The following is a 12,978-nucleotide window of genomic DNA, read 5'->3' as shown; positions in this document are numbered from 1 at the left end:
TTCAAAAACGTCCAATGAATTGTTTCAAAAAAGATTACGGAGCTTTGTTTAAGTTTTAAAAATATACCAATTAAAAGCACAAAATTACATTTTAATTTTGACCAACTCGCGAATTATAGATATATATATTGCCGCAAACTATGATCAGATCCCGCGCCTAAGAATCTAAACCAGGGCTTCTCCAAAGTTTTTTTTAGGTGCGTACCCTCGACATACTGTAGAAATAATGAAAGACACTCGTTTTTATGGTTAAAACAATAATTTGTTCTAATATCTGCAATAGAAGTATAAACTTTTTCCTTTTTTAACTCTTGTTTAAGGAAAATCTAAAAAAATATTCGTATGTGCGGGTCTTAAGGTGTATTTCAGGTTGTCCACATGATTTGCAGGATTGTAGTCATGATAGATATTATAGTAGGCATAAATATAGCGGTACAGTATTCATATTGAAATTAAAGCGCTCACTAAAATTGCTTAAACGGAATAAGACATAAATGGCCAGAATATGACCTTTACAACATTTTACCTAACCCCAAACGCTACCTTTAACTTCAGCACTAACTGCTTTAATAATTTCGACCCTGTAGCGAACCTACTGATGTACATCCACGTCACCCCATCCGTCAGAAATCAGTGCAGTTCTAAGCAAAAAGGTCTACGACAATCAGTGCATTCAAAGGATCAAAAAGTCCGACTTTTAGACTTTGAGGCCTTGGACAATGCACTAATTTGCATTAACAAATGTGCATAAGAAGATTAAGTTTAACAATACTTGACCCCACCAAACCCAAACGCTAACCAGCACCCTAACCCAAATAATGTGCGATAATTTAATAATTATAACGCTTCAGGCCCCAATACCTCATTTTGTGACGTAAAAATCTTAAATACAATGGACGAGAAACCATCCGAGTTTGGGCTTTTTCCCCCAGCATTTAAAGAATTATTGAAATAACGCACATTATTTGGGTTAGGATTCGGGTTAGCGTTAGGGTTTAGGTGGGTCAAGTGTTATTAATCCTATCTCATATTTTTTGTTATCTTTTCTGAAATTTTAATGAATATTTTTAATTTATCTTCGCCGGGAGTTTACCTAAAGGTCCAAATCAGTGCATTGCCAGGACCTCAAGGTCTAAAAGTCTAGACTTTTCTGCCATTGGATGCCCTGATTGTCGTAGACCTTTTTGCTTAGAACTGCACTGATTTCTGACGGATGGGGTGAGCATTTTTTAAGTTTTTGTTACATTGCCGAAAATACAAAATGAAAAAAAAAACAACCAACAAAAACGAAGCGCTGATTTAGGTCAAAAGAACGCATCAAAACGTAAACAATCCAGACGTAGAAAGATGATTCGCGCGAAGCGGGAAAAATTTTCGCACTTATGTGGTTAAAATAGTCAAAAAGTATTTGAAATGGACACGTATCTAGTTTGTCAAAGAGGCGGCAGGCCGAATGAATTACATTTGCGGGGCGCATCCGTCCCGCGGGTCGTTGGTTGCCAACCCGTGTTTAAGACTTTAGGTCTTACAATTGCATCGAATTGGGGCTTTCTGTCGCTGACTGATATCCTCAAACGCTTACAAAGATTAGCATTTGGGAGCCTCGTTCTATGCTTGACTTTTTACAAAATTCATTAACACTGACAATTGGTATTCACATGAAAACACTGAAGAAAGTGTTTCTTTTAAGACTAGATTAGAAGATCCGCACAAAACGCTGGAAAAGATCCGGAACCGGTTCGCGATTCGCCATTTGAACATGACCGAACTACATGTTACTCGAGAATAGCATGGGTTACTTTTTGATTTGTTGATTGGGATCACGTGTTTTGTTCGCATTTACTTTAACGTGGGTTGAATGCGAGATCATTTTCTGATACACACTTCGGTCACTCGGATTCTCATTTTTTAAACACTCTCTCATTTTGTATGTTTGGTACAATGAAGCAATTAAACTATTCAATATAAGTAAAAAAATAAAACTGTACAATATAACTTGTTGTCGTTCGCACATTTTTAATGTGTTGTCGAAAGACATAAGTTATAAAACCGCCTTGACAGTGAAAGCTGGTCCATGAGGAATAACCATGAGGACAAACTGTGACGTAGCCCATTCCGCTCTAGTGCATAATAGTAAAACAAAGTGGCCTTGACCTGAATGTTGGTGAGCTTAATTTTTAGCGCAACCAGCTTATATATATTAAGGTCTGACATTTCTGACAGGTTAAAACATGTGTCGGGAACCTATGGCTCGCGAGCCTTAAATGCCTCTTTTTGTGACGGCATGATGAAAGAATGTTGCTTGCAGAAAAGTCTAAGGAAGCTATCATTTCTCAGCGTGATCTCGAATAAAACTGCAAGCGGCCACGGCCGCTTTCCTAAGTACTTCCTCTTTGGTTGCACATATAGCAAATTTCCGGCGCTTCGCGAGAATGATATGAGCCGAAAATTTACTTTCGGGACGTTTTTGCCGTTAAATGTTTCAGACCGATTTTTGTCCGAAACTTTATGGAAAAAGTAGCCTCGACATCGTGGACTTCTCAAAATTTTAGACAAGGCGTAGAGTGGTATGTAGGTGTACATAAGAGGTTTATAAGTCTGCACCCCTAGGGGCCTTTGATTGGGGGACAAAAAACCTAAAATATTGTGACGTCACTGTTTTAGCTTTCTGTGGCTATTGACTCCCATCTAGCGGTTAAAACTTTAATACAGAATTCGGTCATATTGGCTTGCTTTGTTTAGCTCGCGAAGCGACTTTACGCCTGCTGCGCTTTATTGTCCTGCGACCTTTATTAGTAATTTTTATTGGCAAAAGTATAGTATACCATAGGCGAGGGGCTCCCAACCTGTGGTACGCGTTCCGGAACAATGCAATCTTCAAAATACAGGCCATGTCAATTGTTGACAAGGAGCACATAGTTGCTTTGTAAAGCGTACAACGCTGTGGGACAATGGGCGTTAATTATGCCAAATGATTGCTCTTGATAGATATAATTTACTTATTTATAGCTTAAGAGCTACAAATAGCGTTGAATAATGCTAGTTGTAAGATAAAAATGGATAAAAATGTAATTTGATCAAATTTTCTGCAAGAAGTGGTAAGTGTGACACTACAGAGCGCCCAAGTGGTCAGAGATCGTAAAAAGATTGGGAACCCCTGCCATAGGCGTTAAACCATCTTAAAAGAATGATGATTATATTTGCTTTTCAAACATATTTGCTGGCCAACATTTATTAACATGGCCGTACGGGCGTACCCATTATGGACATAAAAGTCTATTTATCAAATATATTTTTTGAACATTTTCCAAATACCTCGCCGTATTTGAACTTATTGTCTCGGTAATACATGAAGAGGCGAGGCCATGTAATAAAGTTTCACCCGTCGTAGATCGCAGGGATAGCATTGCGCAAAGCTTTATTTATATGGCTTTCGTGAATTGTGTTGCCAAATTGGACAATAAGCCAAAAAAGCTCGAATTTTTTCTTGAAGGTAAAACTTTGAGGCGTCAAGTGCCAGTTTGTTTCCAATTTGTTAAATTGAATTTTCGTTTTGAAGCGGCAAAAATCAAAATAAATAAAATATTTTGATTGCAAAATTAATTTTGCATAGTCGTTACCAAACTGAAGCATGAAAAAATGAGCCCCTGCCTCTTTCGCATCTAAGACATGAGTTAAGGCTGGAAATTTTCGGCCCATATCTGTTTTTACTTGCAGAAAAAAGTTAGGGAAACTATACAAGATGCAACGTATATTATACTCAACCACGAACCAAAGTCAAAATAATAATATTTAATAGCAACCCTGGTAAGTAACACTATTTATAACGGTCCACTAACAAAAAAATAAAATATAAAAAAATATAAAAACTAAGAAAAACAAAAAATAAAATATTATATAACAAAATCAAAAATAAAGACTGAACCCTGAATATATAGCCTACACAACCGCACCACCGTCTAGTTCTATTTGTTTTTCGAGACTAATCCCGTTTAAAGAATTTCTTAGTATCCAAAAGGTTCTATTCTTTTAGCGGAACTCCTGTCCGTCAAATGAAAACAAAATAAACAGCCCTCCTCAATTCACTATTTTGTGCAACCTATTACGTTGTGAAAAAAGTATAATATGTCTCTCATGGAAATACAACCAAGAATATTTGGCGTTTATGGCTCCCTTAGCCAAAAAGTTTACCCACCCCTGGGTTAAAAGTTTTGTCTGAATTTGGTGTCAAACTTTAATTGCCGAGTTTCGTCTAAACTCAATTAAAAAAGCCTGTAAGGCATAAAATATCAGCTGACTATAAGTTATATAATATGGTAAAATTACTCGTTGGCGCGCCAACGTTGCCGGCTTAATGACTGTGGCAGCGTACAACGCGTAGACCAGTGGCTCCTAAACAAGGTGTCGGTGAAAAGATTTTTGATTCGCGACACACTCATCAATTTGGAATTCTACTAATTTTCACTAAAATTTGTACACCAAAGCTAATTCATTTATTTGTTTGGTTCACAAAATGTTGCTTTTTTGTAATAGGCTCTGTACAATGTAAAATACATATATTGTTTAAATTAAAGAAGCTAACAATTAACACCACCATACAGTTAAGTTTAATGAGTTGGGAACCTTAAGTTTACAGCAAACTAAGTGGTATTTATTAAATTTATAAGGTAATTGCTCAAATAAATAAACGCTTACAAGTGGAAATCAACACCATATGTCAATCGCGTACTTTTTAACAGTAATACATCTTTCCAAAATCTAAAGTAGGGTCCTAATAAAGTGTCACGCAACTTTGTGATAGCCTCTCCTACCAAGTCAATTGTATAAACAGAAAACGGTATAAATTTAAACTAAGGGTTATAAAACAACAAATTGCGCCAAAAGCTACATTTTTTATAACAGGTTTAACAGCAAATCTGACGTCTTTCTTATTATTTATCAGACCGTGACGGCTGTCGAAAGTAGAATGCATTTCTTAAAGGCAGAAAAAAAGGGCAAAAGTAAGAGTTTGTCCTCATGGTTATAATCTCTTTGTTTTAAATTAAATCTCTTTGGTGAGAATATGGTGTAAGCTTCTTTAAAAAAATTATACCTTGAAAACTAACTGAAAACGAATAATATTTTATGACAACAAATCTAGTTGTGGAAACCATCCCATTCAATATAATATTTTGCCTCGAGAAAGACAAGTAAAAGTAAATCGATCTATACTTAGGTTAATATGCAACAAAGTACTTTTAGAGGTGACTGAGATAATATTATACGTTACTATATGTAACAACTCGTGCACTAATACATAAAGTTAAAAATTGCAAATCTAAAAAGAGGATTATTTGACGACAAATGTTTGAGTTTTTTGCAACTAGTCATATTATTGCAGTAGGCCTATTGACCACAGAAAGGCGCAACTTGTTTAGTATGGCGATAAAAAAGTTAAAAAATAACTATTTTTAAGAAAGCCTTGTGCGCGCTTCTCAAAGAATAAGAGCCTTGTGTCAAAAACCTGAGGACTTTTGTTTATTTCCCGTTAGGTTTTCAAATTGTCGTTCAGTTTAATTTGTCATCAAATTTATTTTTCAATTACATCCAACAACATTCTAACTGTATTATATCTTCATTAGAGGAATATACAGTATACGACAATCGACAGAATACCACGCAGGCCTGGTTTATCGCCTTAGGTTCAGCTCGTTTTTGCTTTAGATCAGTGGTTCTTAACCAGGGTTCGAGCGAACCCTTGGTGTTCAACGAAGCTGTTTCAGGGGTTCGGCAAGAACGTCCTCTGAAACATAACTGTTGCTATTTCAAGATAAATTCGAATCTCTTTTTTGTGCCAAGGTGTCATGTAACCTTTAAATTGAACGTTTGACCAATTTAATCTATGCAAATGTAAGTTTATAATTCGAATATGCCCAGTGTCAGCTGCTAGGAGTAAGAAACGAATACTGAGCAAAAATTTGGGGCTCGACGAAAGCTTGCAGAATAACATAGGGGTTCAACAGGTTGCCAAATGTTAAGAACCACTGCTTTAGATAATTGTGTAGCCAACTTCTGATTGGACAAATGTATTGATTTAGGCCTAATGCGGCTTTTTTCGGTGGTCATTTGCAATTATTTCCTATTTCTATAAATATGCTATTTTTACAATTCGTTTTACCTTGTATTACAACCAAACTAACTGATTTGTTTCCATCGGTCGTCAGTAAAAAAACACTAAAAACAAATGACTGATTACGCCAGCCACTTAAGGCCCGTTTACACTACAAACGTTTACGTATCCTTTTAATAGAAAGCTTTACAAATTTAAAACAAAACAGGCATTTAGTTTGCGTTTCGCGCGATTCGAATGGATTTAATCTGCATATTTGCGTACGAGTTGGCTGACGAACAGAATATATTTTATGATTTAACACTATGACGTAACTTTGTGATCTCATTCCTAAAAAATTAAATAGCCCCCCAAAATTAAATGCTGCGTCCGACACATTGCATGTTGCTAAATATGGCACGCGGGATAAGAACCACTGCTCTATAGAGTCCTACCAAAATATCTAGATCTAGATTCTAGAGTAAAATAATCTAGGATGGCAACTATGTTCCCGTTGTCCGGGTGGCGGGAAAGTTATGTAAACGTAACAATCTCCTTGATGATCTATGTTACGTCAATATTTTTCTTAAAAAAAAGAAAGAAAAATATGGAAGATTAAGGAACACCTGTCTGGCACTGGTTGTTTTAAAGTAGACGTTTTGGCTGCAGATTCGCAAACATGCATTGTAAGCGATTAACCGAAATATTTGTTCTTCAGACTGAGGAGTTCAACATAATTTGGTACAAATAACAAATGGAGATCACCAAATGGTTCACAAACAACGACCAATATTCAGAGCACTTGTCAGTCGTGGGAGGTCAATCAGCACTCGTCCGTACCAAACTGTACTCGTATTGGCAAGCGGGCAAGTGCAAAATTCCAATCCTTGTTAATTTGAGTTATTCAACATCATTCGAACAAACTCAAGTGGTCCCCAAAGTATCGCTTCACAGGCCCTTAAATGACCGTTGGACACCCCGAATGCTTTTATGTTGTTACAAGCAAAATTTTACACTTGATTCTTATTATAACGATATCTATCAACACAGTCAAAAAACAAAGATATTATAAATGTAAAAAGAAACGTGACACCTTAATCAAAAACTTTGCGTTGTATTCCACAGTTTGTGGGGAATTGGACATAACCATTATGTATAAAATTTTCCGCGTCGGAATAAACTATTTTGCTAAAGTACAGACGTAAGAGCCTCATATTGCTGACCATGGCTTTATATATCTTCGAGAGTATCACGCGATTTTTCGTGTGAATTATTAACGACTTTCGTGTTAGGCTTACTTGTTTTGTGGCGCCACGTTATAATTTTTCACCCTTACCCGACTTTAACTACACCACGAATTACAGTTTGCCAAAACGTTTTATTATTTGCTATATCATTTGGTGTTGCACTTTCCATCGATTACTGCTTGTGCCATGACCATCAAAGCGGCGAAAGTTTCTTCAGCTGTCGGTTGAATCAAGCTATACGTAAAGCAAATAAATTATTATGGCAAGTTATCAAGGCAGTAAATCAAGTTAGCAAGGCCCCAAATGTACAAAACCGCTAACTTTTGTAAAAACGTGTAAATATAGTAATGATGTCTAGCGTTGTCGTCGCCTAATTCCTCAAGCCACTATATTTTACAACCAAGAAAATCGGCGATCGTGTTCATACTTCAATTATTTATTATAATGCACTTACATGGTATGTCCCTTAATTTCGGTTTATAAATTGTTATCACCGAAACATCAACAGTACGGTGCTGTCGGTTGATACATTTTTCAATTAATTACGATTTGTATCCTATGACTATCTTACTAAAGCAAGTGCCTTTACCCAAAATATAGGACATTTTTACCTAGCCGGAAGAACAAATCCGTAGTGTCCCTTGTCTCTCAGCTCGGCGGCAAATGCACAAGGAATCCCATTGTCGTAAAAATAATCAGCAGTGCTTCCGGAAGCAACATCTGAAGTTTGTAAACAAAACTAGCAACAATTCGGCCCTAAACATTGTATTTTAAAAGAAGTAAGCAGTTACAAATTTTTCTTACAAATAGTAGTTGCAATCTGTCCGGATTCGTAAACCTGTCCATGGATGCGTTTAATAGCGGAAACGCTGTCATTAGCAATTTTGCTCTAAAAATAAGCCATTTTGCTGCAACTATAACAGATTCGTTAATGTTTAAATATAGATCCACGTACCATAACTTTAAAATTTGGGCCAGGATCGACCTTGTAAGCGTATGAAAACATCCAAAGTTGACTATAAGAATGAATGTCAATGTACATTTTGGCGTTCGGCAATGATTCCACGAATTTCTTTTGGGCAAGAGTGCATTTCTAAAGGATAAAAATGCCCTGTTTGTAAAATATATTTGGACATTGTTAATAGGAAAACTGTTATTAATTCATAATAATGTCAAATGTAGTACATAGACCTACAAATTCTCATTAACTTGGGTCCAATCTTTATGTGAAAAATAATATTGTACTGTCAACGAATGGAAAAAATTAGAAAAATAAATGTAAACTTTTACAAAAATAAAACATATCAAAAACAAATTAGATTTCTAAGTAGTTTTAATATATGAGCTAAACCTTTTGAATACTTTAAACCCAATACAAACAAAAATAGCAGCATATTTTTGCAATGTCTGTTAACCTCAGAGAAGGGCTTTGGACCCTCATATGTCTCACTGCATGGTTGTGCGCTGGCCCCGTCACCTATAAATAATTTAAAAAAACATTGTTTTGGCTACTTTTTACATTTAGATTGTTGTATAGGCTACCGTGTATATTGACACTTGGCTTTCACTAAGTTTATATCTGTTGGAATTATCTTCAAAAATACCTCCGAAGTCAACATCCCAGTTTCTGTTAGGGTCTACTCCAATACATTTTTGCCCATCAACTTTACTTCGAGTCTTTCGCCACATGCGGTCCTTAAAACAGTTTTTGAGTCAATATGGGAAATTTTAAGAGAATGCAGCGTTTTACTTGATTATTATGCTGGGCATTTATCAACTAAAAAAATCTTCGAACATTGCAAGATCAAACTCAACATCAAAAATAGAATTAAAACAAAAGATATATTGCCATTACAAGACGAACGTATTATTAACAAAGTTTTGAAATCTAACCAGACATACACATCGTCTGAAGACAAAACGTTGCCATGAAGGGGACGGTTGGTAAGAATACTTTGTTTACACCATCATATGTCACTTGGTAGCGAGTATATTTTTTAAGACTTACTTCTATCCAAGTGTATGCATATCCATCAGGATTTGAACTTGGTATGAAAACGAAATCAACATTGTCTAACAACTTGGTGATTGTGGAGTTTTTGTTATATTGTTCAACAAGCTGAATAAATATAAACAATTGTTTGGTAAAAAAGCGTTCGGAATAATTTTTTTACTGTACGTATTGACACGAACATGTGCCTGCGAAAATGTGATTTTGTGCTAGGTTAAAACATTTGTAAAAATACGTAAGCAAAAAACAACGTTTCGATTATTATTCATCCCTATATGCAGTGTAAAACTATTTACGGCAAAGTTGAAATATGCGTTTTCCAATTAAAGCTAATTATATTATCGTTTTACTGGAAAACTACGCTGTAAGCATCAGACAATAAACTACTATCGTACAATTCGATAAACAAATTTCACACTAACTTCAAACGCACACGAATCAAGGTCTGTTTACAACTTATTTAAACCTTTCTGGTAGTCATTTATCACAGAGAAAAAGCGAAACTTACATGACATCAAATTTTACATTTTTCAATACGCTTTAATATGCACAAAAGTTACCTTACGAAAACGTCCATATATCTCCGGATAGAAAGTATTTGGGAAAAGTAAATAGGCCTGGGTCATTTTTTTCTAACTTTTTCTTTGCAATTTAATAACAATTATAAACAATGTGTTGTATGGCCCGGGAATTCCATATGTTATGACCCTTGTGGCCATTTATTTATTTTTTTAATTTTTTTTATTTGGCTAGTTAATATAAAAGAATGCACTCTCATGGTTTAACCTGATTTATCTCAATTCCTTTTAGTGAATACAATCCCATATTACTACTGATCAATTATTTTTTTAAACTTGGCGTACAAATCCTGAAGTAAAAACTTAGATGAAGTATTTTAACCGTACCCTATTAACGGTGTACAGACAAGTGGCTGAGCTGATCCACTCTCGAGCGTGAATTCCACAGTTGACCACAAACTGCGGTTTGCCATTGCCCGTACTCATCTAAAAGTAACAGTAAATTGTATCACACATAAAATGTTTGAATAAATTTAACCAGAGTAATAAAAAACATAATATCAATTTTTACCGTCAAGGCACTGAATTCCCGCCCTTCAAATGACGTTCCAACCATCGATTTAGTGATCATGTCGCTGTGGCTTAAGGACATATTGCTAATCCATTGCTGTATCTAAAAACGGCCGCGTAGAAGAGTAATACTTTGTTACAAAGCGCTGTTTAACAAGAATCGTATTTAGCTAGTATTAATTAGCACATGTTCGAGTTTCAAGAAAGCACATAGAGGTAGAACAATAGTTCCTAACCGGTCGGCTAATAAAGTCTTTCAAGTGTGCCTGGCACTTTTAAATATATGTTTTTCAGCAAATCCTATTTCAAACAGAAAATATTATGTATATTTGTCGAGATTTGTCTGCCAGTCGATCAGTCAGTCTGTCCGACAGTAGGGATGTTCTCTATGCAAGCAAGTGACCTACGGAAGGAGCTCATACGGCAGCCCGTTTACTGCAAATAGTTGAAAGTATGTGATTTCAGACACAATCCGCAACATTACTTTCAGTTACATGTTAAATTTTCACAATATTTTTTCAAATCATTGGATATAATAAGACGGGTCTAAGCAAACTTATACGAAAATGGTATAACATAACATGAATGTACTTAGCTCGCCACAACTTAGGAACTTTTATTAAAGCTTTCATGTTTATGTTAACATAAATTTAAGTTGCTTATTGTGTCATTCATCGAGCGCTTTTCCGTATTGTCACCAAAGAACGATACTATTACATTACTTATAAAAACGATCGTGTTGTGTTTTTTTTATGTTGAGTAACGTTTGTGTTATTGTGTGATTGCGTATTTCTTTTCAATTTCACGCCAGTTGACCAAATTCTGCTTCCCCTTAGGTGTTAGGCGATATTCTAAAAGGTGTTAATTTTGTTGTGGAATTGAAACAAAATCAACGAAACAGCATAGAGATAAACAGCGTATTTGCTCTTTTATACTATAGGCTACAAGCCGCTACATGTTTTCCGTCTACCGCGATTTTACAAAAGCGTCAGGGCAACGTTTACGACGAAGAAAAATGTTAAGTCATTTAAACCAGTAGTTCTAAATTGCCGATCCGCATCAACTTGTCGGCTGTTCGGCTCAATTTATTACAATTTTATATCTGAATTGCAAAATGGCAGATGTTGAAGGCTTGTCCATCAAATTTAGAACTTCGCCAGTTACTTGTAGCATTGTGACGTAACGTAGAGTTAGTGGTCTACATTGGACTTCATCGTACGTCACAATGCTGCAAGAGTTGTTCTGCCCAACTGTTTAAAAGTGGCTACAACTCGTTGTCTTAAACTTTAAGAAGAGTTGTATAGTTGCATACTTTTGTTGTAATTACATTTAGGGTAAATTTTGATTTTGTTTTGAAATTTTACCGGTCCGTCAGAAAAAAAGGTTGAAAACCATTAATTTAATTTCAAACAATAGTTTCGCATATATGTAATATTGATTAGGAGGCCAGCATAAATTGGTAAACGTTAATTGTCGTGTTAATTGCAATCGTAGACGCGCGTGAAAAAAGGTTGAGCAATGATATATTTTATAGGACATCATAAAACCATTGTCGTACTGGTACCTCATCAAATGTATGATATTGGTAGTAGTCAAAGCTTTCTAAATCGTTTGATGTAGGGAGCCGTCTTCGTTCCAATTCGATTAGAGTTTCTAGGTCATCAATGAAGACTTCGTAATGTATTCTAAAAGCAAAAATAACTATACTCTTCCAAAAGGCTACGGGTTAGCAACTTTTAATAGGCCTATTTGCTGTATGCGATATTTTTAATTGTAGATTTTGTTCCTTTTTCTATCCAGACATGACATAAATATTTTCAATTTTATTTTGGTTATGACTATTACACAGTTGAAATTCTTCGAGCTACTAATTAGTGTAATTATTACAAAAAAAAAATAGAATTCAATTCTACTGGGTGACTGGCCTCAGTTCTCTGTTATCTTCACAAGAACACAGCGACAGTTTATACATTTGTAAACACGAAAATCCTGTAAACACGAAAAAAAATTTTTTACTTAATTATTATCAAAAACAGAAAATACTTTCGTTTATTTGAATAAACTGTGTGTTAAAATTATATATATATTTTTTTTTAATTGTCAATCTTTTCCAAATTGATTTGAATTTGTAGCTATACAATCAGTTGAATTTTCAATTTAAGATAGCTTGGACATTATTTATCAACAAAAACAATAAAATGGTAAAACGTGGTTAAAATATGCTATACCCAAATCTTGTCATGACGTCCTTAAAACTTTGAAGATGTTGAGAGGAAATACGAACATCAACTGGCACATTTAGACTGCGAAAAGGCTTCCAAAAATCCAACTGCAAATTATTTAAGGTTTTTGGTGCAACGAGATTTTATTGAAAAAATATTTAAATTGGATTACACATCTTACTTCAAAGGGTTCTTCGAGATTTTTGACAATGTGAACTTCATGTTCATTGGCTGGATGTATACGTAAAACTTGTTCTCTGCCAGACATAATGATATGTTAGATAACATTATTAATAAATTATAATCAAGTGTTTTGTTTTAT

The 12,978-nt window shown here is 35.1% G+C and overlaps 1 protein-coding gene across 1 annotated transcript; it reads right to left on the bottom strand.

The window, feature by feature from the left end:
* Positions 1-7,481: 7,481 nt before the first annotated feature.
* Positions 7,482-12,924, bottom strand: LOC146164207 (carboxypeptidase A2-like). The gene is made up of 12 exons (XM_083380690.1): positions 12,838-12,924; positions 12,663-12,763; positions 11,999-12,119; positions 10,436-10,537; positions 10,252-10,350; positions 9,344-9,454; positions 8,940-9,030; positions 8,751-8,812; positions 8,291-8,428; positions 8,140-8,224; positions 7,947-8,055; positions 7,482-7,569 (listed from the first exon to the last, which is right to left on the bottom strand). The coding sequence occupies exons 1-12, from the start codon at positions 12,922-12,924 to the stop codon at positions 7,482-7,484; spliced, it is 1,194 nt and encodes a 397-aa protein (XP_083236816.1).
* Positions 12,925-12,978: the final 54 nt, after the last annotated feature.

This window comes from Ascidiella aspersa, chromosome 2 (genome assembly GCF_963924565.1).
Source record: "Ascidiella aspersa chromosome 2, kaAscAspe10.2, whole genome shotgun sequence".
NCBI lineage: Eukaryota > Metazoa > Chordata > Ascidiacea > Phlebobranchia > Ascidiidae > Ascidiella > Ascidiella aspersa.
This window is presented reverse-complemented; position numbering and strand designations above follow the sequence as displayed.

What these genes read in the sequence shown, in the direction of transcription:
- LOC146164207 (XM_083380690.1), bottom strand. Translation starts at nt 12,924, where the DNA reads ATGTCTGGCAGAGAACAAGTTTTACGTATACATCCAGCCAATGAACAT. An exon ending in CTGGGATGTTGACTTCGGAG is followed by an intron (nt 8,813 to 8,939) that starts GTATTTTTGAAG and finishes AATTATTTATAG; the next exon opens with GTGACGGGGCCAGCGCACAA. An exon ending in GCCCAAATTTTAAAGTTATG is followed by an intron (nt 8,225 to 8,290) that starts GTACGTGGATCT and finishes GCTTATTTTTAG; the next exon opens with AGCAAAATTGCTAATGACAG.